The 22,647-nt window shown below is 36.8% G+C and overlaps 1 protein-coding gene across 1 annotated transcript in view; it reads left to right on the forward strand.

Moving 5' to 3' along the window:
- Lrp1b (LDL receptor related protein 1B) overlaps positions 1-22,647 on the forward strand; it is a 1,720,116-nt gene that overhangs the window by 983,800 nt on the left and 713,669 nt on the right. The window contains exons 8-11 of the mRNA XM_075985306.1: positions 8,828-9,050; positions 12,878-13,049; positions 16,607-16,750; positions 21,307-21,543. Coding sequence (XP_075841421.1) covers positions 8,828-9,050; positions 12,878-13,049; positions 16,607-16,750; positions 21,307-21,543 — 776 coding nt within the window. The remainder of the gene's footprint in view (positions 1-8,827; positions 9,051-12,877; positions 13,050-16,606; positions 16,751-21,306; positions 21,544-22,647) is intronic.

Below are 22,647 nucleotides of genomic sequence, written 5' to 3' on the forward strand. Positions count from 1 at the left end.
AATTAACCTTTCACAGTGCCATAGGACATTCGTTATTTCTATCATCCACATACTCTAGGAAAGACTCGGCGCTGTGGTAATATTACTGCTGTCATTTCTCAGGTACAGACCTGCTTTTGTTCTCTGATAATTTCACACATATATGTAATGATTTTTAATTGCTTTCTCCCCCATTCCTCTCTCCTTCCCCTTGCTCTTCTGTTGAAATATTTCTTCCCAATGACTTCTGCTTTCTTGTCTCATTGTATGTGAGTAGCTGAATTTAATAAGGCTTGCTTGTCTAAGAATGGATGATAAAATATTTATTGGTCATGCCCCTGAACAAAGTAATACCCACCCACCCACACCCAGTGATTAACTGCCCATATTATCTGAAAGACCAGTTCAGTTGCCTGAGCCTCTCTCCCAGCTCTGATGAAATGTTGAGAAGTCAAATCCCACACTGGTCTTCTGCAGATAATCCTGGTTGTTATTTCCTATGGCTTTCTTTTGCATCACACACCCCTGTCCTCCAGCTCTTACATTCTTTCTACCTCCTCTTTAGTGGTCCTCCATGAATTTTGGAAGGAGTAATATTGATGTCTCCTTTATGAAGTCTCCACCAGCCTTGATAGTTCAGTGTGTTAGAAATCTCTTCACTAACTATATTGTTAGTGACTGTATTAAAAAGTTTCTCTTATGATGCTGACAGTATCAAAATCAATAGGTTTAGATATAAATATATAGTAGGCAGTTTCATAACATGTCCATTTGGTAAAAGGAAGGTTTCCCAAAGGGCGTCTGACCTCCCTAGCCTTGCACTTTTGACAGTGTTTATAGTGCCAGGCAAATTCCCTCCTGTGGAATGGACTTCAAACACAATCAGCAGATTACCCAGTTTTAGTTATTGTTCTGCTGGTACAAAGAAATACCATGACCAAGGCAACACATAAAAGGAATCATTTAATTGGGGACTTGCTATACAGTTTCAGAGGATAGTCCAAAGTCATCACCACAGAGACATGGCTGCCGGCAGCTGTGGGGATGAAGCAGTAACTGAGATCTCACACATGACCTGCACATTGTAGATGGGATAATGGGACTAGGACAGGTATGTGAATTCACTCTGAGCCCCTAAAAACCTCAAACTTCGTATTTTCTTTTCTCAGAAACCTGTGACACACACACATTTTATTTTTGAATGAATTACTGCATACTATCAGTTTCATGTTTTCATGAAGGCAAGAAAGATTTCAGATACTGTCTGTGTTTTTAAAGTTAATTTCTTTTTATGTAACAGTCAGAATGTGGAATGGAATTATGTAAGGTTTATATGTAACTCTTGGAATGATTCATGCTCTAATGTCAGCCCTTCAAAAACAGTGCTGCCCGAATCACACAATGCTTTCTCCATCAACATTTCACAAAGAGGCCTATGAGTGTTTGGTCTCATCAAGCATTATGGTGGATTAACCAGATCCTGCTAGTTTCTGCTAGTTTAAACCAGCTCAAAGAAATAGAAATTTTTTAATGGAGAAATAGATAATGTCCGGTGTCTCCAGATCTAAGTTCAGGGGTTAGGATTGGCCCTTGTGGCCTAAACTTTCCTTCCTCCGCTCTATCTTCTGCTGTATGCACAGGCTCTAGGATTACTTTCTCCTTCCAGCCCACCCTGCCTGCCTACTATTATAACACATCTGCCCATGGGTGGACTCTACACCTATTGGTTTACACCATTAAGAGAGAAAGTCCTAGTGGCTCTGCGAAGCCCAGCCTGTCATCTTGTGTTCACTGTAACCTTCTTCTCCTTGCAGGGCCAGAGTGTGCTGCCATTTAAAATTGCCTATACAGCTGAGCATCTCTAGAAAATACTTTAGAGGGGCAAAATTTTTCAGATAAACATGCAGAACAGGCCAGCCTTACGGCCCACTATAGCCAATGCACAGACACTTCTGGGGAAATTATTAGGAGAAATGTTTGCAGTATCCAGAGCCGCCGACTGAGAGTGGGAGCCTGCATGTCAGGTTTAATTTCTGTGTGTTTATGTACAGAGTGAAAACCAAGGACAACAGAGGTTTCACAAACAACAGAAGCGAAAACGTCAAGCAAGTAAAAATCAATAAATAACTGTCTTGCAGGCTTAGCTAGACAGAGAAAATAGTTTAATTGTTTATCTCCCACAAGCTTAAATAGCAAGAGCTAATGGAATTTGAATTTTAACCTCTTGTAAGAGAGACTCATTACCCTTTCAGATTCACTATTGCATTCAAGAATTGCGGTGTTAAATATTTAATATTCCTACTTTAATTCTGAGTATACTTTAATTACTCTATATAATGTGGAAAATCGCTTCGTTGTTCAAATTTGTATATATAATGGAAGAAAAATATAAAATTGTATTGCAATTGATGCTCTTTGGATAGCACTAAATCACTATAAAAACAACAATACAGAATTAAGTTCTCAATATAATACTTTTGAAGAAATTATATATCACTTTGCTAAAAAATGGTTATCATCATTAATACATGATTGTTAGAGAAGGACTGTGTACTGGGACTTGATCAGAGCACTGTAGAAATTCTGAATTCTGGTATACGTGATCTTTAGCATTCACCTTCTTAGGGGTTCTTGTTCTGAATATGTGAATATTGTCATGTGAAATGCCTTGTACTGGAACATCATTTTATTTTAGAGTTAAGTGAATATTGTCATGTAATTTTGAGACCTAGTTGGAACTCTCCTTTTCCCCCCAGCTCCAGCATTACATTCTAACTAAAGGGGAAGGACAGACGACACAAAAGCCCGGGTGGCAGTGCACCTAAAGAACCCGAGTCCTTCGGAACAAGAGCTTGTCATTGCTGTGGAAGCAGATACCACTGTCCAAAGCAATTCTTAGATTCATCATCAAACTAAAAAAACCAAACAACCAAGCAAAGACACCCCCTACACCCCCTAACCAAGAAAACCAAAAAACAAGCAAAAACTTCACGTGTATGTGTGACCATTGTTTTGCTTTAAAATGCTGGGAAGAAGGCAATGAGACAGACGCCATAGCTCTCCTCTCTGAGATGGATGCAGATTAGAATCTTCCCGATAAGCCACCACCTCGTGGTGATACACAGATTACTAGATATGGGTTAAATCAAGATCCGAGAGTTAGCCAGTAAGAGGCTAGAGCTAATGGGCCAAGCAGTGTTTAAATGAAAAAAAAAAATTAGGGATGGTTGAAGTCCCGCAAAACTATCACTGCAGGACCTCAGGAACTTTTCATCTGTGTTAGGGAAGCTTACCAATGATTTTCAGATTTTCCCGCTACCTTCTTTAGAAGCAATATAGATGTGTACTATAGATGTACACATCTATAGTAAAGCAAGACCACATATACAGTTTGTATGATATTAGAGTTATATTCCTCACCATATGAGATGTGTTAATGAATCTGAAATAATTAACTCCTCTTTACTGGAGTGGTAGAGATGCAATAATTGTGAACTCAATGACTAGCTGAAAGCCCCCAAAGCATCCCTTTCTTTGGTGTATTCTTAGTTAAATATCTTAGAAACAGAGATTAAACTTAAATTATTGCCTTATTTTAGTCTGAGATTTGATGATAGTGCAAACAAAAATCTCAAAGGACATTGAAATTAAATGTAGCACAATGAAGAGTCCTCTGTTTGAGGTATGTAATTATATGGAGAAACAATTGCTAGCACAGATATGGAGACATGGACAGAAAGGTGGAGCTAATGTTCTTAGATGTGGGAAGGGTACAGAGCAGGTCAGGGCTGATCTCCAAGAAGCAGTATAAACCAATGGTTCTCAACCTTCCTGATGCTGAGACTCTTTGAGTTCCTCAGCTTGTGGTGACCTCCAACCATCAAGTTATTTCTGTTGTTACTGCATAGCTGTAATGTTGCTCCTGATAAAAATCATAATGAAGATACCTGTGTTTTCTGATGGTCACAGGGGGTCACGACCCACAGATTCAGAACCACTGTATAAAACAATGGGTGATTTCTGTACAGAATTGTCTGTGCTATTTGGGGGCTGCAGAGGAGGGTGACTGGAAAGGATCTGTGAAAGAAAGACTCTGGACTCTCAACATCAAGAATTAGCTATTTAGGGCTTGAAAGATCAATCAGCAATTAAGAGCACCAACTGCTTTTACAGAGGACCAGAGTTTAGTTCTCACCTACTCACAACGGCCAGACACTCCAGCGAGACCCAACATCCCCACCTGGCCTTCAGGGTTACTGCACTCATTTCCACTGGCCCACACACATATGCACACATAATTAAAAGTAAAATCTTTTAATAAAGCACTTAAGTGTTTAGACAAACACTTAAAAAAAACAAAATAAAATTGAATCCCAAATCTCATTTTTATTTACTTTTTGTAAAACTCCTGGAGTAGGTTGTAAAATGTCCTCTTGTTCTTAATCCAAAAGACAATAATGACAATGGAAAGAACTATCACGTTTTAAATCAAAATACCTAGCTTAATCTAATTAGTAGAAAAATCAGGCAACTCCAAATTCAAATATTCAAAGCAACTGACTCTCTGCTGCTTAGAAATGCTCACATAAACAGCAAAGAAAAAACAGGTTGATAAACAGTTTAAAAGGAGGACTGAGAGAAGGAATCATGCTGGCCTTCGTTCTGAACAGCAGGAATTACCCCGAAGAACATTAGTGAGGCATACATGGGGAATACCGGTGTAATGGCAACATTCGGGAGAATTACCTACTATCTCAACAGAGACCTGGGTAACAGAGTGAGACCCTATCATACAAAGCCAACAAGCCAACCAAAAAATAGTGGTTAATGGTAAAAATTTGAAAAAGAGTTGTATAACATCTGCTGTTTACAATGTTGTCTATGGCAGGGGCATTGTGGTCATGAGACCAAGCACTTGTTCTCAAGAGGTTTGAAGAGAAGTATTAGCTGGAAAGGGTTATGATGTCTGTGTGTCATACCCTCATATGATTCAGAGTCCAGGACGTACAGGGAGGGCATCAATTTTGAAAGAATGGTAAATTAAATGTAGACCACAACCAGTTATATGTTCTGCTATAGATAAATCTTTTGTTTAGCTTTGAAATTACTTCAAAATAATAAGACCAAAGAAATGGCATGGGATTAATTCTGTGTTTCTTACCATGGCAAATTATGCACACTGAACATCTTTCATCTCTAAATGGAAGTAATGTTACTTCTATGTGGTAATGTCTGAAGATAATAGAATGATGTGGATAGTGTAATAGTATTTACTCTGGTGAAGAATCGAGGAAACTTAAGAATGAAAAAATGATTTCCAATCTACAGAACAGTTTAGCTTTCATTTTCCAATAATTATAGATATTTATTTCAGTTAAAATAGTTTCTCATGTAGCCCTAGTTGACCCAAAATGTGCTGTGTAGCAGAGGATGACCTTAACTCTCTTCTGGTTCCACTCTATTTTATACATCCAAAATTCTTCAGTTTTCTTTACTTTGCATTTACACTGAAACAGTAAAATTTAGTAAATCACACACACACACACACACACACACACACACACACACACACACACACACATAGCAAATTATATGTATGTAGTATGTATATGTTATAAATAATGTTATGAATAATAAATTACACACACCAACATGCACATACACACTTAAATACATAGAGTATTCTAGAGTTTCTATAACCAGAATTATTATGATGTTGAACATATCTGTAAGTCATTTGTTTTATCCCTGAAGCTGTAGCTTAATATCACTGAACAACTCGTAGAAGAATTATTTGTGTATTGTCCATTATGATCTAATTCATACCAATAGATTATTCTTTTTCAGAAGTTTCAACCTTACTTATACTTTAACAAACATCAAATTCAATGGCTTCCTTTTGAAGAATACCTTTATATTATTTGTGAAGTTTGACATGCCAACCATTCTAATCCTTCTTCCTGAAATGTTTCAGACACCTATGGATCTCTGTTTGCTCTGACCTAATATATCTTCTGACCTCTGAACTCCTCTGTCTTCTTTCCTCCTTCTGCCTACTTCTACAAGAATAGGCCTCCAGGGTTCTTATCCTCACTCTGATCTCTTTGTTTCTTCTGGATGTGATCCAATGAAACCAACTCAAGGCTTCAGATAAATCTATTTCCAGACCAGTCTTTGCCCTTTTTGTTGGTTTGTTTAGTTTTCCATTTGTTTTAGATTTTATATATATATATATATATATATATATATATATATATATGTGTGTGTGTGTGTGTGTGTGTGTGTGTGTGTGTGTGTGTGTGTGTATGTATGTATGTATAGGTGTGTGTATGTGTGTGTGTGTGTTTCCTACATACATATCATCTCTGGAAGTTGGAAGATGCCATCAGACCTCAGAGAAGTAGTGTTCTAAACTGTGTTGTGAGGTCTGAGAATTGAATTCAGGCCCCCTGAAAGAGCACCAAGTGAACCAGCCTCCAGTACTCTTGTGTCTTAACTGTTGGGCAATGTTGCTTCACTTCATACCTATACAGTCTCTGGGTATCACGCAGTTCATGTTGTGCCAGCTTCTGCAGCCCTCAATACCTACACATTCTCTTCACTTATGTGAATTAAACTCATTTGAAATGGGAAGCAGATAATAAGAAGCTTCATGTCCTGGAGAGACCTCTTATAATAATAGCAGACACTCTTCTGCTTAGAACATACCTGAGTCTCCTGATTTGGACCTTCAGATTTCAGTCCGGTGCTCCAATATGGGTCTCTGACTCTGTCTCCTTTCATCACCTGATGAAGGTTAATATTCAGGAGGATGCCTATATGTTTTTCTTTGGGTTCACCTTCTTATTTAGCTTCTCTAGCATCACGAGTTATAGGCTCAGTGTCCTTTATTTTTGGCTAGAAACCAAATATGAGTGAGTACATCCCATGTTCCTCTTTTTGGGTCTGGCTTACCTTACTCAGGATAGTGTTTTCTATTTCCATCTATTTGTATCAAGGAGAGAGAGCACGAGCAAGGAACTCAGGACCACGAGGGGTGCACCCACACACTGAGACAATGGGGATTTTCTATCGGGAACTCACCAAGGCCAGCTGGCCTGGGTCTGAAAAAGCATGGGATAAAACCGGACTCGCTGAACATAGCGGACAATGAGGACTACTGAGAACTCAAGAACAATGGCAATGGGTTTTTGATCCTACTGCACGTACTGGCTTTATGGGAGCCTAGGCAGTTTGGATGCTCACCTTACTAGACCTGGATGGAGGTGGGTGGTCCTTGGACTTCCCACAGGGCAGAAAACCCTGATTGCTCTTTGTGCTGACGAGGCAGGGGGACTTGATCGGGGGAGGAGGAGGGAAATGGGAGGCGGTGGTGGGGAGGAGGCAGAAATCTTTAATAAATAAAAAAAAAGAAAATAAATAAATAAATAAAATTTAAAAAAAAAACATACCTGAGGATGGGACTCCTTATGTATTTCCTTAGTGTGTTTTCTATAAAAGAAGAAAAGTACTACATCTTGAGTAAGCTATAATCAAATTGGTTAAGAGTGAGGAAGGTGGAGCCATCAGAAGAGTGCAGGGAACAGAGAGGGAAATACAGAGGGAGAGAAAAGGCTAGCATTGGAATAAAGTCATGCCTTTTTATTTGTTCTTTGCCAAAATAGAAAACTCTCTGTCTGCACTGTCACTTGAAATGTTTAACTTGCTTAGATACTATGATCTTTCAAGAACTCATAAAGAAATTTTATCCCATCAATGCAGAACACTATACATTAATGTTTAAAAGCCTTCTATGCAGAAAGAATTTATCTAAAATTACAGTTTAAATACTATTTTTTAGCTTGGAAGATACTCCATTGTGTTAGATAATTCAGGATTGTTGAAAAAAGTAACTAAAAACTAATTCTCCAAGTTTGTAAAATCCAATATTCTGTACTCCAGGCAATCTTCATATTGCTCAGTCACTGTAAATTAGATTATTCTTGAGATTATATTTAAGTCAAGGCAAGATGGTCTTCTCTTTACAAATGCAATTAAGTCTCATGAGTGGAAATCTTGTTAACTATTGTCAGGGTAATTGAAATTGATTTGTGTTTACTAAACATTGTGAATACTAATCAAATATTAAACACTCAAGTGTTCCAGGTGCATTTAAATCTTTGGCAGTCTCAGAACTGCTTGAAACGATTTCTTGTCCCAGAAGTGAGCATTTTGTTTCAGCATTTTCTTCAAAATGCATTAAGAGAAATAGAGGAGTGTCCTTTATTTCCTTCATGTAAGTCCCTTAGTTGGGAAGCATTAGGAATAGGCCTGCAGGTCACGTTATTTATGTTTTATTTCCAGTGCTAGAGACAGCAAGCCGAGATTTTCACTGCTTCATTCATTCCTGGTTTGGCATTCTCTGTGCCTCACAACGTTGCAGAACTCCACAGAATAGGTTTTATAGGAAACAAATATTACCAGCCATTTGAAAATCAGGTTGCATATAATGTCTGGTGGCTCACATGCCCTGGCCTGATGACTTGGCTTGCTTCAGTACCTCGTCCTTAATGGGATGATGCACCGGCTATATGAAGCTTAAAGAACCTCCGCTGATGCAAAAATAAAGCCACCACAGCCATTGGCTTTGAGGAAATTTTACAGTTGTTGCTTAACCTGCTCCCTTATGCCCTGCAATATTCATTAGCAGATTCCTCTGTTTATGACGGATATTATATGGAAATGGTTATGGGAAGCAAGCAGATGTAACTACTGAAATAAATTAGTAGGAAAGTTCTGCTTTTTACAGATGGCTCTATCAAATATGTTTCCTCTCTCTTCATGTTAACATTTATTTGTCTTTCAACAGAAAACTTTTCTTTACTGACTCTGGGGATGTTCCGAAAGTGGAGAGATGTGACCTGGACGGGATGAACAGAACGAGGATAGTTTACTCAAAGGCAGAACAGCCAGCTGCCCTGGCACTGGACCTCGTCAACAGATTGGTTTATTGGGTAGATCTCTACTTGGACTATGTGGGAGTAGTAGACTACCAAGGAAAAAACAGGCATACTCTTGTACAAGGTAGACAGGTAAGTACAATTTTGTTAGAAAATGCAGCTACCATAATAAACTGAATATATGATAACTCTTCTAAAGATCGAAATTTGTAGCAATCTTTACAGATAAGATGTAATGGCTCACAAACCTTAGATGCATATTTTATTTGGGAGGATGTTTTAGTCACAATAATACCAGGATATGCCTGTTGAATTTATCAGGTTCTTCTAAGGGAATATAGTGTGTGAGAGAAATTTATATAGTGTGAGAGAAAATTTTAGGGTGGCTGTTCCCACCTCAGATGATCTAGATTTAGGGCAGATAGTCTGTTCTCAAATGAGCCAATCAAGAAAATCCCTCATGTGTGTGCTTTTAGTTGAACCTGGATGTAACCCAGTTGGCAGTTAAGCTAGCCATCTAAATCATGACACTAGATGCCTCTTGCTTCTTTGCTTCCCTGTTGAAGGCAAACAAACATAAGCAACGCCATGAATGCAAAAGTGCTGTATTCACAAGAGAGAGAGAGAGAGACTCCCTGGAATGGGACAAATGTCATGACCTACTTTCTGAAAACTAATTCAAGCCATTTATTCATATGGAGCTGCACCGCCATCTGTCCCATAAGACATTAAAAATAGTTTGCTAGCAATAGCAAATGTGTGCTCACAACATACCCTAATTATTCTAATAGTGTTAGACTTAATTTTGCCCACAGATTCATTTGTGTGCTTCCTAAATGAGAATTTTGTGAAAATCAAAGATCAATGTTCTTGTCTGTGCATTTTTTGTGTTATTCTTTGTTTGCTTGTTTGTTTGTTTTTTCTTTTTTTCACACAATGCTCCATAAATGCCTTTAAAAAGCTTAGTTGAAGTATGCCTTTTCCAGTAATATTTCTCCCCCATATTTATCTGTCTCTTATATCAATCTTTTGTGAGGTCTACAGTGAATTAATAGATTTAATAATTGAATTTCTGATATAGTATGAGATAGGCATGTTCTGTGAACCCTTTACAGTGACTTTGTCCCTCATCACCTTTAAAATGTAGTTAATTATCTTTGATACACAAAAACCTTTACATGGGTTATATATATAACCTATCCAATGCTGGGACAAATTTTTTTCCCTCATAACTTCATCTGTCCTAAAGATTTCAGTGTCTTCTGCAGGCCTTGGTTATGCCCTTCTGTGTACTAATTTTTAAGATGATTATGAGAGACTTTATTTTATTTGTCATTAAAAATTAAACATTGAATGGAGAATTCAAATGATTTTTCTCCTAATTATTTGGAAAGTCTTTTAAGAGCCTGTAGAGATGGCTTAGTGGTTAAGAGTATGTACTGCTATTACAAAGGACCGAAGTTCAGTTCCTAGCACCCACTTATATTGCACACAACTAAATTTAGAATCTGACACTGTCTTCTGACCTCTGTGGACATTATACTTACATATGCACAAATCCACACATAGAAATACACATACATGCATATTTTAAAATAAAATGAAAATAACTCTTTAGAAATGTTAAAAAAGGCTTTTAAATGTCCACTCTCCTCTTTACCCTCTCATTATTATTGTTGTTTTCTTTATTTGGTTGTGCAGTGTGTGCACACGTGCTTTTATGAGAGCAGCACGACAATGGAAACCAGGTCCCTCAGAGCTCAAGTCTTTGCAGGACTTCTAGCTAATAGAATAGTGTTGTGATTTAAACTCTGGTCCTCATCATTATGCAGCAGGTCTTTTTTAATGCTGTGAAATCTCCATATCCTGTGTATGGGGATTCAGGACGCTTACAAGTGCACATTATGGAGGCCAGATGTTATTTTTAGGTGTCCTTCCTCAAGTTCCATCCACTATGCCTTTTTCTTTCTTTCTTTCTTTCTTTCTTTCTTTCTTTCTTTCTTTCTTTCTTTCTTTCTTTCTTTCTTTCTTTCTTTCTTCTTTTTTTTTTTTTTGAGACAGGTGCTCTGGTTGTCCTGGATCTCTTTAGTTCATCTAGATTGGTTAGGAACAGTATATGGATCCTCCTGGATTGCAAAGCCAGTTCAAGGATTACAAAGTCATGTTACACCTAACTAGTTTTGTGTGAGATCTTGGAGTGAAACTCAGTTCTTTCTGTAAACATAGGAATCAGTAAAGCAATTGCTTTACCAGTTGAGCTATACCCCAAGTCATCAAATATCTCCTTATCCTTTCATCTTGTTTCTAATGCCTGTGTTTCTGGCTCCCTAAACATATGCTAAGTCTGTCAGTAAGCAATTCGATGTAGAAATAGTCTTACAAAGTCTTTAAAATGTGGAGAGAAATTTTTATGAAGAGAAGTAAAGAAAGAGCTGTTGAATAAAACATAGTTTTTGCCATGTGAACAGATTTTCTACCTTGGCCAATTGTCTCTTATACAGTAAGGGTTTTCTGTATATAGGATATGGACTGACATCTTATATATAAAAAAATGTTAGAGTCATATTGTGCCACAGCATGAGTAGGGTCTCACACTCTGATTAAATCTAGGAGTACAGCTTGTTTATATCTTCAAATGTTAGAAAAAGCATTAACCAAATCAATAACTAGGCCATTGGTATATTTGATGGCTATGATATCGTCTCCGTAAAAAATGATACTGGTAAGTGCACATGTCCCCTCCTTCACTGCCTAAATCTGTACACATGCTGACTATAACAATGGGATGTTATCTGAGGGCTATAACCTGGAAGAATCCTTTACACTGATTCTTGCCACTCATGTCTACACTCGACAAGAAGAAACAGATGATCGTGAAACAACACCAAAGTCAGTTTTCTTTTCCTCACACCTCACAAAAGGACCAGGGAATGACAATGACGCAGACAGGCTAGAACTGTATAATTGGCCGGGTACTCTTGTTAAGAATGTTTTACAAATTTTTATGAGTGGTTTCACAAACACATCATACATTTTCACATCCTCAGCTGCAGATCCTTGTGTTTTAATATAGCATCGTGTGGTCTCTAAGAACAGTGACCAGCAACTCTCATAAAATTTCCTGTAACAGCCAGTAATTTCTCCAGATATCCAGACCAGAACCTTTGCAAATTATGCATAATTGAATAAAACCACTAGGCTCCACTCCCAGCAGTTCAGAAAATGAATGATCAGTCTTCTTTCTACCCTACTTTCTATGAACTTCAAACACTCAGTTTGCATCTCAAGATGCAAATATTTGTCAAAAGAGAGTGAAGTTACTAATCTAATAGTATGTATATCCATAAGCATCATAATTGCATTCTACTTGCCAGTACGAATAAGTTTTAAAAATCATGACATTTTTTAATGAAATGCTCAAGTTTTATTCACCATTTTGCACATATGTGATTTCTTTCTGTACTCTTCTCCACACTGCATAAAATATTATTTTAATATAACTTAAGACAAGAATGTGACTTTCAACATATGAAACAAATATTCAAAGTTGTTTTCCTTTATAGATCATTAGGGCATAGTTATGATTCTGCAGTGCCTACATATCTGTATGAGCAAGTAGTTTCTAAAATGTCTCAAATGATATTAATTCTGACACAGCATATTAGTTAATGCATTTCAAGGTTTGGTTTTTACTAGTCTAGGACAGAAACTATAAAGCATATATTCCTGATGAAACATGAATATAATTATTTCCCATGCGTATAAAACTATTTTACCCACTACTTTATCTTATCTTTCACTAAAAAGAGTAAAAATTATTGGAATATTTCTTTGAAAGAAAATAGAAAATAAATGATAATATCCATCTGACTCTGGACATTCTTCACACTTGTAATTATAATTTTCACATTAGCAGCAGTAGAATTAAAAATTCTAGCTATATTTGGTGCTCTTTGCAGGTTAAGCATCTCTATGGCATAACTGTATTTGAAGATTATTTATATGCAACCAATTTTGATAACTTCGACATCATACGAATAAACAGATTCAATGGCACTGACATTCACTCAATAATTAAAATGGAAAGTGCTCGAGGAATCCGAACCTATCAAAAAAGAACTCAGCCAACAGGTAAGCCACGGGGCTCCTTAACAGCCTCCCCAACAGCAGCTTTGGTGAGAACATAGTCCTTGGGCTTCTGTGTGGTGTTACAGAGGATATCATAAATTCTTTTTTGACAGCAAAAATGTACGTGCCTGCTTGATAGAATAGAATAGAGATCACTTCTCAAGTCTAAATGACAAACTACTCAGCTCCTATCAAATCGTTTCTCCAACGACGGGGTTGAAATGATGGCTCGATTTAGCCCCAGCAAACAACTTTCCGAAGTGATGTATGTAGACAGGGAGCTCGGATGCTAAGGCTTATTTCTGAACTTTTCTACCATTTTTTGAAGGCAAATTTCGAACCAGGTTATTTGCTGTGGCACTTGCCTTGTGTCCACTAGTGGAAGTTCTGGTTCTCCTGGTTTAATATCCCAATTGCTTTATGTTTTTTTTAAATGCCTATTAAAAAAAACAATTAAAGTGAACTGCAGTAGTGTTAAATATATTTGAAAAACACAATATAATGATTTTTATAGTAGGTTAATAATGATCATCAGCAGCCCAGTTTAGGCCCAGTTAAAATACAAAGTTACTTGAAAGTAGAATATCACTACCCCAAATTCCTGTCATCTCTCTATAAAGATATTTCAAATTAAAACTGATCTAAAAATACTAAATATTAATGTACATCTATCGGAGGAAGTGCACTGTCACAAACAGATTTGTAACAAATTCAGTTTTGAAATTTGAAGACAACTTTATTAGAATTCTGTAGCTTTCTGTATTTGCCAATTATCCATAGACCATTACTATGTACCAAGATTTATTCTACATGCTAGGAATATACTACTCAACTAAACACAAAGTAGCTTTTGCTTTATGGAACTTAAGTGATATTGGAGACATTATAATACAAAATGAGTAAGTAAATTATTTATTTCATTAGAAATAATAACTACTATCAAAGAGAAAAAAGATAGGGAAGAGTTAAGGAATCAGACATCGGGAGTTGGCAATTTTTGTTGAAGAGGTCTAACTAGAAAGATGACATGGACTAAAATCTTTAAAAAATTGAATATGAGTAGCCTGGTGATCTCTGGAGTGAGCAGTGTGCAGGGAGAGATGAGTAAGTTCAAAGCCATGAGGGCAGAACAAACCTAAACTCCTCTGGAGCATCCACGCACTTATATGTCTGAAACAGAGTGACTACAGACAGGAAAGGGGAAAAATAGAGATATCATAGATTATGTAACACGTAGGAGCTTGTAGATTATCATAAAGCTCTTTATTTTTCTATTTCATGAAGTAGGAATCATAAAGAATCATTCAGCAGAGTTTCATAGTAACGTTTATGAACTTTCCATAGATGTATAGAATTGATGCCAGACTGTTCTGGGGAGAGGACGATGATTAGAAAAAGTGATGGATTGTTCCAAGAGAGTAGTAGTCAAGTAAATAGATGTAGGAGTTAAATTCAGGATCTTTATAAACATATATTGGATGGGATATAAAAGATAAAGAGTCAAGAATGAAGGCATAGGTGTTGCTAAAACATTGAAACAGCATAAATTGTAAATATGAGAAACAAAACAATTTAGAAGAAAAGACTGAGGTCAGTCATATGGGTTATTTCAAATGTCTATTATAAACTTAAATGTAGATTTGGAGAGATACATGCATATACACGATTATGTATTTAGTTTGGAGGAGAAGACCAGGATAGATACAGCAGTTGTAGTGATTGGCATAGAGGTATTATGTAACACCATTGAATAGCTGTGAACATCAGGGAAGTAAGCTGATGTGGAGAGGAGTTTCAAATAATGACACTGGAACATATCACCAGGAAGTCAAGAACAGAGAAGCCAAATGATGGCTTGAACAAGAAGCAGTTCAGAAAATCCAAATGGTCTTTGGTCTTGACAGCATGAAGCGTATTGACTTCTAACATGACATTTTGATGATATGTGACTAAAGTTGGTTTGAAGGAGACAGAAGGAATGGAAATGGAGAAAATGTGCAATGACCATGGAAAACCATGCACCTTAGGTGAATCAGCGCAATGAGAAGTTGTTTCTTTTCCAAGTTGCATAAATACTGGAACATTTGCATACTGATAGGTAATAAAGAAAGAAAACGTAGTAATGAAAAGGAAAAAGAGAATTGATTATGATAACAGAATGGGTTTATTACCTAAGCTACTTTTTTTTCATGTTACCTAAGCTACTTTAGAAGCCTTGAGACATTACACAGCAATAAAACATTCACTGAAAGACCTTTTCACTCATTTTTTTTTCTCTTAGAAAAATGATGGATACAGAAAGAAGAAAGTATTTTTTTCTTGTTTTCCACTGTTTTATTTATTTTTATTTATTTATTTTTTTCTTTTTTTTCTTTTTTTATTGATAAAAGGAGAATAAAAAAAAAATTCCACCTCCTCCGAGCCTCCCATTTCCCTCCCCCTCCTCCCACTCTTCTCCCCCTCCTCCCACTCTTCTCCCCCTCCCCCCACTCCTCTCCCCCTCCCTCTCCAGTCCAAAGAGCAGTCAGGGTTTTCTGCCCTGTGGTAAGTCCTAGGTCCTCCCCCCTCCGCCCATATCTAGGAAGGTGAACATCCAAACTGGCTAGGCTCCCACCAAGCCAGCACATTAAGTAGGATCAAAACCCCTTGCCCATTGTCCTTGGCGTCTCATCAGCCCTCATTGTTCGCCATGTTCAGAGAGTCCAGTTTTATCCCATGCTATTTCGGTAACAGTCCAGCTGGCCTTGGTGAGCTCCCAGTAGATCAGCTCCACTGTCTCGGTGGGGGGGTGCACCCCTCGTGGTCCCGACTTCTTTGCTCATGTTCTCCTTCCTTCTGGTCCTCATTGGGACCTTGGAATCTCAGTCCATTGCTCCAGTGTGGGTCTCTGTATTTTTTTAAAGTAAATTAGTTTGGCTATAAAATAAATTAGTCATGATATTCACCTCTCTTTTAACTAAGAGTTGAGCAAAAACTTAGTTTTAATACTAGCCAGACTCTTAGGGACACAGTGACAGTATTACTTCTCTTTGGCCATGATCTTTCTTATTTTCATGGTCCTATTTACATTTTGTTCCTCCCTAATTCTAAATATCAATAAAGCACATTTTCACACCATAATTTTCTTGTGGTCTCAAATATTGAAAACATTTGTTGTGTCTTAGCATTTCTCATCAGCTCAGATGATGTCTCTCCCAGTGTGACTGCCCATATGCTGATGAAGGGTAACTTTGCTCAAATCCCTATACTGGGACTTTTTTCTTCCATTTTTTTATGTTTTCCTTTCTTTCTTTTTTAATGACATTTAAATAAGCACACAAAACTTGGCTCCAAAACAAACAAAAATGTTAATTTTATTTGCATATTTATGAACACAGTAAATTAATATTTCTTTGATTTTTTTAATTTAACCCAAGAAGATTCTGTTGGGGTTTAATCCCCCCCCCACCATGTTATTATAGTACTCCACAGTGGGGTATGCAACATTTTGCTAAGATTCCACGTCCTTACACTGTAAAGTTTACACATAATTGACTTGTCTGCTTTTCTCTCTGTTGCAGTCAGAAGCCATGCCTGTGAACTGGATGCATATGGACTGCCAGGGGGCTGTTCACACATCTGTCTGTTCAGCAGCAGTTATAAGTCACGGACCTGTCGCTGCAGGACTGGCTTCAACTTGGGGAGTGACGGCAAGTCATGCAAAAGTATGTTGCTACACATTTCGCCAGCAGGCACCTCTTCTGGAGAGTTGTGGGTGTTTTGATTTTTTTTTTTAATTAGCAGCGTTCCCATCAGTAAGAAGAACAAGAGACTTATAGTCTTACAGTGATATTTACCAGCAAGTGCATGCTAGACATTTTCCCTTCTCAAAGTCAGGATTTACCTTTCCTGGAGGCAATAAAAAGGGCAGCTCTTTAAGCTAAAGGGTTAGCAAACTTGTTCACCATAGGGATCCATCAGGGAAGATTTTAAGGGGAAAAAAATCTATTTTAGTTTTTAATTTCCTGAATGAGGTTCATGAAATCAAGGAACTCTACCCAAGGTTGACTATATTTTTTCTCATATGTAAACTCAAATAATCTTCCAAATAGGTGTCTTGTTTGACTGAAGAGCATATACAACTATGCAGTACCACTGGATACAGCAAGGCAGCACCAACGCACACCTTTGCTCAGCAGAAATGGCTCTGAAGTTTGCTACGTTATTTCGTGTTTCATTAGCGATGTCAAACATGTATCAATTCTTTGAATGACTTATCAGAAACTCTCCCTTTATTATAAGTTGTTAGAATTTTTTTGTTTAATTTTTAAGATTTGGCATGGTATTTTCATGATTATTTTTGAACAAGCTTTTAAGATTTTTTTTTTTTTTAGAAAAAGAAAAGAAATAAACAAAATGCATGTTTAATTTGTGTTTCTGGCTTTGAGTTAAATGGTGGAAACATAAAGATATCTGGTCTCATGTTCCTGAGCCTATCTGGAGAATAATTGATTTTCTGGATTTGAGGCCTGCAGATCAGAGAAGCTGAATGTGTCTGCACAATTGTATAACATAACTAAATTGACTGTTGCTCTGGGGAAGTGATAGTATGTCATGAAAATGTGTAATCATATTCATGTATACACACAATGTACGTAAATACCTTTATGGGAAAACCTCAGCTTAGAGCTGCATTTAAGAGAACTTTTATAGACTATATCCTTTTGGTGCAAAAACCACCACAAACAATTCTAACTATGATAAATAAAAATAGATTCAACAAAAACTGAGTTTTGATCTTTCAAACTCTATAAGCTCCCTCTAGCAGAAAGTCAGACATCTGGCACTATCAAAGGCCAGGGCAACAGCAATCCACAGAGGGAAAGGTTAATATAAAAAACAGAACGTTTCAGTAGAGGCCAGGGGGTTAGAAAGCTAGAAATGAGGTTGCTAGTTCCACAATGACATTCTGTGGGCTATCCTTCCCACTCAGGTGGAGATGCCCTGTCTCTTTCCTTGGTTATTTGCAAGGGTCAATGGCTTGGAGAACACTGTAGTGAAAGCGCTTAAGTTTCTTATTCTGTATATCCACAGAAACTATAAAGAAACCTAATCCTGCCAGGCAGTGGTGGTGTGCGCCTTTAATCCCAACACTCGGGAGGCAGAGGCAGGGGGATCTCTGTGAGTTTGAGGTCAGCCTGTTTGACAAGAGCTAGTTACAGGACAGGCTCCAAAGCTACAGGGGAACCCTATCTTGAAAAAAAAAAAAAAAACAAAGAAAGAAGAGAAAAGAAAAGAAAGGAAAGGAAGAAACCTGTGCCCTCCCTTTAACAGTAGAATGGAATTAAGAACTTAAAACAAGAACCCAAGTTTTGTCGCTGTCTAATTAAATTTCACACACACACACACACACACACACACACACACACACACACAAAGAAATTGTAAAGTAAGCATCAAGGAATGCCCAAAATAAGATTGAACAAAATACAAATACCTTTCTTACAATTTAAAGGTCCCAAACAGTCATGTGCTAGCAATGAGAGTCCAAGATTGCCCAGTAAAATTTTCATATTTATTCAAAATGTAAATGAAAATCTGCTATGATAGATTCCTGATTATGGTTTTTAGTCAATAAAGTATTATGCTAGAATTAAAAAAGAATGTTTTTGAAGATACTTTAATGGCATAACAAAATATCATTAAATTTAATGGTGGTAATTTTTGAAAAATAAATGAATATATGTACATATTTGTCCAAAACCATTCTATAATTTCATAAAGGAAAGCCCCCAAATGAACTAATACTAATTTTATATCATATAAAATATTATTTTGAATGAAATACTTTTGAAATCAGGAAAACATCAAGGAATTATGAAGCACAAAGTCATTAAGTTACATTATCTTATACTTACATCAAAGGAAAGGTGAGGAATAATAGAGGAAAAGGAAAATCTCATCTCGTTGTTAGCATAAAATCATAAAGTCAATATGTAAATTTCTCAGCAACCTCTCTTGCTGAGCAATGGGAACAATGTAATGTTTAACATAGCGAATCAACACAGAAAATAATTTGTTAATTTAAATGGAAAAAATGTTTATAACATGGATCTTCCTTTTAAATAATTATAAATTAGAATAAGAAAAGGAATCCAGGCTTTTTGTGAATTTAGGAGCTAGAATCTATGGCCTACTACATTGTATTTTTAAGTAAAATGCCATTATTAATTCATCATTTTGTTCAATGAATACGTGTCAACAAAAAATAAATATGTATTGTGAAATATATACATAAGTTAAATTTGAGGAAGAAATTACATAGTAGTGAAGTGTACTATATGGTTAAATCCATGGATGGCTATTGATTATAATGAGAATAAAATTAATTTACAAAGTTTAAGTTGAAATTCAAATAGACAAAATATTCAACTAGACAAAAATAAACCCTCCGATAATGGAAGATGCATACTTTATTTACAAAATTTCTGTGATAGACACTACAGCAATATCTAAAAATTGCCTTTTTAGGAAAAAAAAAACAGTAGACGAGAATTTATAGGAGCTCAAACCGCTTGAGCAGGCTTTATTTAATGCCAGAAAGTTGACATCTCTCATTCTGGTCATAGGATTAGGGCCTTCCTCAATGACTACTCAATTGCCAGATTTCAAGAGAAAGCAGATTCATGTTTCAAACTGGAGATTTTGTAGCTCAGAATATGTAAGTGGCAAGTGGATTTCCTCGTTTGGTGACAGAACGTGGGCCTAGCTGCTTTTCTTCCACAGTTGATTTTTGAACTCCTTTTGCTAGGAGAAACAATTTTGCTTCAGTTGTTTCCTAATAGCTGAATTCTTGGAATTCTAAATTCAATTTAGGGCCTTGGTTTCGTGTGTGTGTGTGTGTGTGTGTGTGTGTGTGTGTGTATGTGTGTTTATGTGTGTGTGTGTGTATGTGTGTGTATGTATGTGTGTGTATGTGTGTTTGTGTGTGTGTGTGTGTTTGTGTGTGTGTGTGTGTTTGTGTGTGTGTGTGTGTTTGTGTGTGTGTGTGTTAAAGAACTGTCTGACTGTCCGGAACCTGACCTGGAAGTTGGGAAAGAGGACCCCAAAGCCCAACCATAAGATTTAGTAGCACAAGATTCTGATGTTTATGGAGTAGGTGTTGAGTGCATCTGGCAGATGGCATTCATGTAATTCCTCTGTATTGAAGCACTGTCCACTAGACTTGGATGCCGATGAAACTTACTCTGCCCAGATAGTTCAAAAAGGTAGAGATTGGCAAGGTTCCTTCCCCCTTTTATAATAGCAGCAAACACATGTCGGAGTTGACAGCTTTGCAAGTCAAGCAGTCACCTGCAGGACTGCAGCCTTTGAAAGATGTGCAAGAAAATTGGTGTGTGTGTGTGTGTGTGCTGAAATGCTTCTTAGTGAGTGATAGAGTTGCTTTTAAATTGCCCATGCTTCTTTAAAAGAAAAAACAAACAAACAAAACAAACAACAACAAAAAAAAAACAAGGAAAGAAAACCCAAGAAAAGCAAAAAAAAAAAAAAGGCCACCTTGATTTTGCATTTTAGTAGCTATGGAGATCGTTTCTGTTTGTTTGGAGATTTGTGTTATTTGTTTGCTTCTGTTGAGTTCTGTGTTACATATCAGATTCCCTGGCAGACGACATTGTCTCTGACATTACAATTAAGCTAGGAAGTAAACTGATGCCATCAGCTGGCACTGATTCATTTCTTATGCACATTAGTCACCTGTCTGGACAGCAGAACACAGTAATGTTCATGTTAATCTCTCTGATATCCTGTGACCCTTTTGTTAGCATTCGCAGTCAGTATGTGGCAGCTCCATACTGCAGAGATTTAATTGGCCTGAAGTTTTCAGCACTGTCAAATGTAATGAGTGCAATAGATGGTATCTTCAGAAAGCGTTCGCTTGATTGTAATGAATTATACAATTAAATGTACCGGATATTTTAATAAATTTCCATTTCACAAGTTACAAGTTATTCAATGATCTGTCATGTTTTTGCTATACAGACAGAAGAATAATTAACTAAATATAACCCATTCAGTGAAGTAATTTCTGGTTTAATTAAAGTAATGCAATTAGCCGGCCTTCTTGCATCAAGATCCGTTTGGCATATTTCAGAGTTTAATTTCTAGTATTGAATTTAAAAAAAAAAGTCTAATTGTGCCAGTTAATTAAACAGTGGCATTCTGCAGTGTAAAGAAGATTAGGCAGCATGGGTTGTTTATGTTTGTAATCTTTCTTCTGCAGGGCCAAAGAATGAATTGTTCCTCTTTTATGGGAAAGGACGCCCAGGAATTGTTAGAGGGATGGACCTGAATACCAAGATAGCTGATGAAGGCATGATCCCCATAGAAAATCTGGTAAACCCGCGTGCTCTGGACTTTCACGCAGAAGCTAATTATATCTACTTTGCTGACACCGCCAGTTTTCTAATTGGCCGGCAGAAGATAGATGGCACCGAGCGAGAAACCATCCTGAAAGACGGTAAGTGACATTGTGACATTAACTTCAAGCTGCTCACAGATAAAGGCCTTTGAAAGGCTACATCTAGTGTGTTTCATGGTGCTAAGCAGATTCCATATTCTTCTTATTCTTTGAAGAGCATTTTATAAATTTTTATCATCTCGGTGACACTAATGTCTACAGTTTTCCAATTCTGTATGCTAATATGTCATTGAGAAATGAAACTTGAATTGTCTACTACATCTTAAACACTACAGTAAGTAAATAGTGATATTGTTCACTTTTCGGCAAAATGTGGAATTACAATGATGCTGTTATAGACTTCATGGTACAGTATCATGTTTAACAGGGTGTCAAAGAATTCTGTAGTATTGGTCCTTATTAGAAAACTGCCTATCTCAATAAGAGCACCAGTGTTCCTACTGTCATCAAATTCCTGTGTACTCTTTCTTATTCTATCTGTTAAAAGGCAGTTGTAAAGCCGTGCTCTTGAAGTAGCAAATATCTTTAGAGAAACATAAAGATATACTTACTTTAATTTATCAATACAAATGTAACAAATGTAGTATTTTGTACACCTCACATGCATGCAGTCTTCTCAAACCAGTATAAAATAGTTTCAGAAACAGCCAACGAAATACCATTATTAAAGATAGAAAAATATCCTAATGCTAAACCAACACATGATTGAGTAACTTCCTATCATAATTCTGGGTCTCATTTTCCTCATGCATAAAGCCTACACAGTTCTTGAATAGAAATCTTTAAGTCAAGAGTCATTAACTGAATATTTATGAAGTATAGTTTCTAGCCTATTGTGTGAGTTAAAAGTAAAAAACAATTTTTTAGAAATGGCTATCTTCATGGACGATAAAAACACATGGAAAATTTAAAGCATTACAATATGCAATTTTTGGGTCTAAGCTGATCTCCCCAAAAAACATGAGGTTCATGGGGATTGTCTAGGCAATGGGCATCTACAGAAAGTGGTAGACACCCTTACTTGGATATATTCAGAGACTCCTTATATACCAAGCCATTTGTGGGGTACACCCTCAGGAGACGCGATATTAAAGGCAGAGAGAAAGCATTTATGCAGCCAGAAATGTATGGAGAAATATTCTC

This window comes from Microtus pennsylvanicus, chromosome 9, assembly GCF_037038515.1.
Source record: "Microtus pennsylvanicus isolate mMicPen1 chromosome 9, mMicPen1.hap1, whole genome shotgun sequence".
Taxonomy (NCBI): domain Eukaryota; kingdom Metazoa; phylum Chordata; class Mammalia; order Rodentia; family Cricetidae; genus Microtus; species Microtus pennsylvanicus.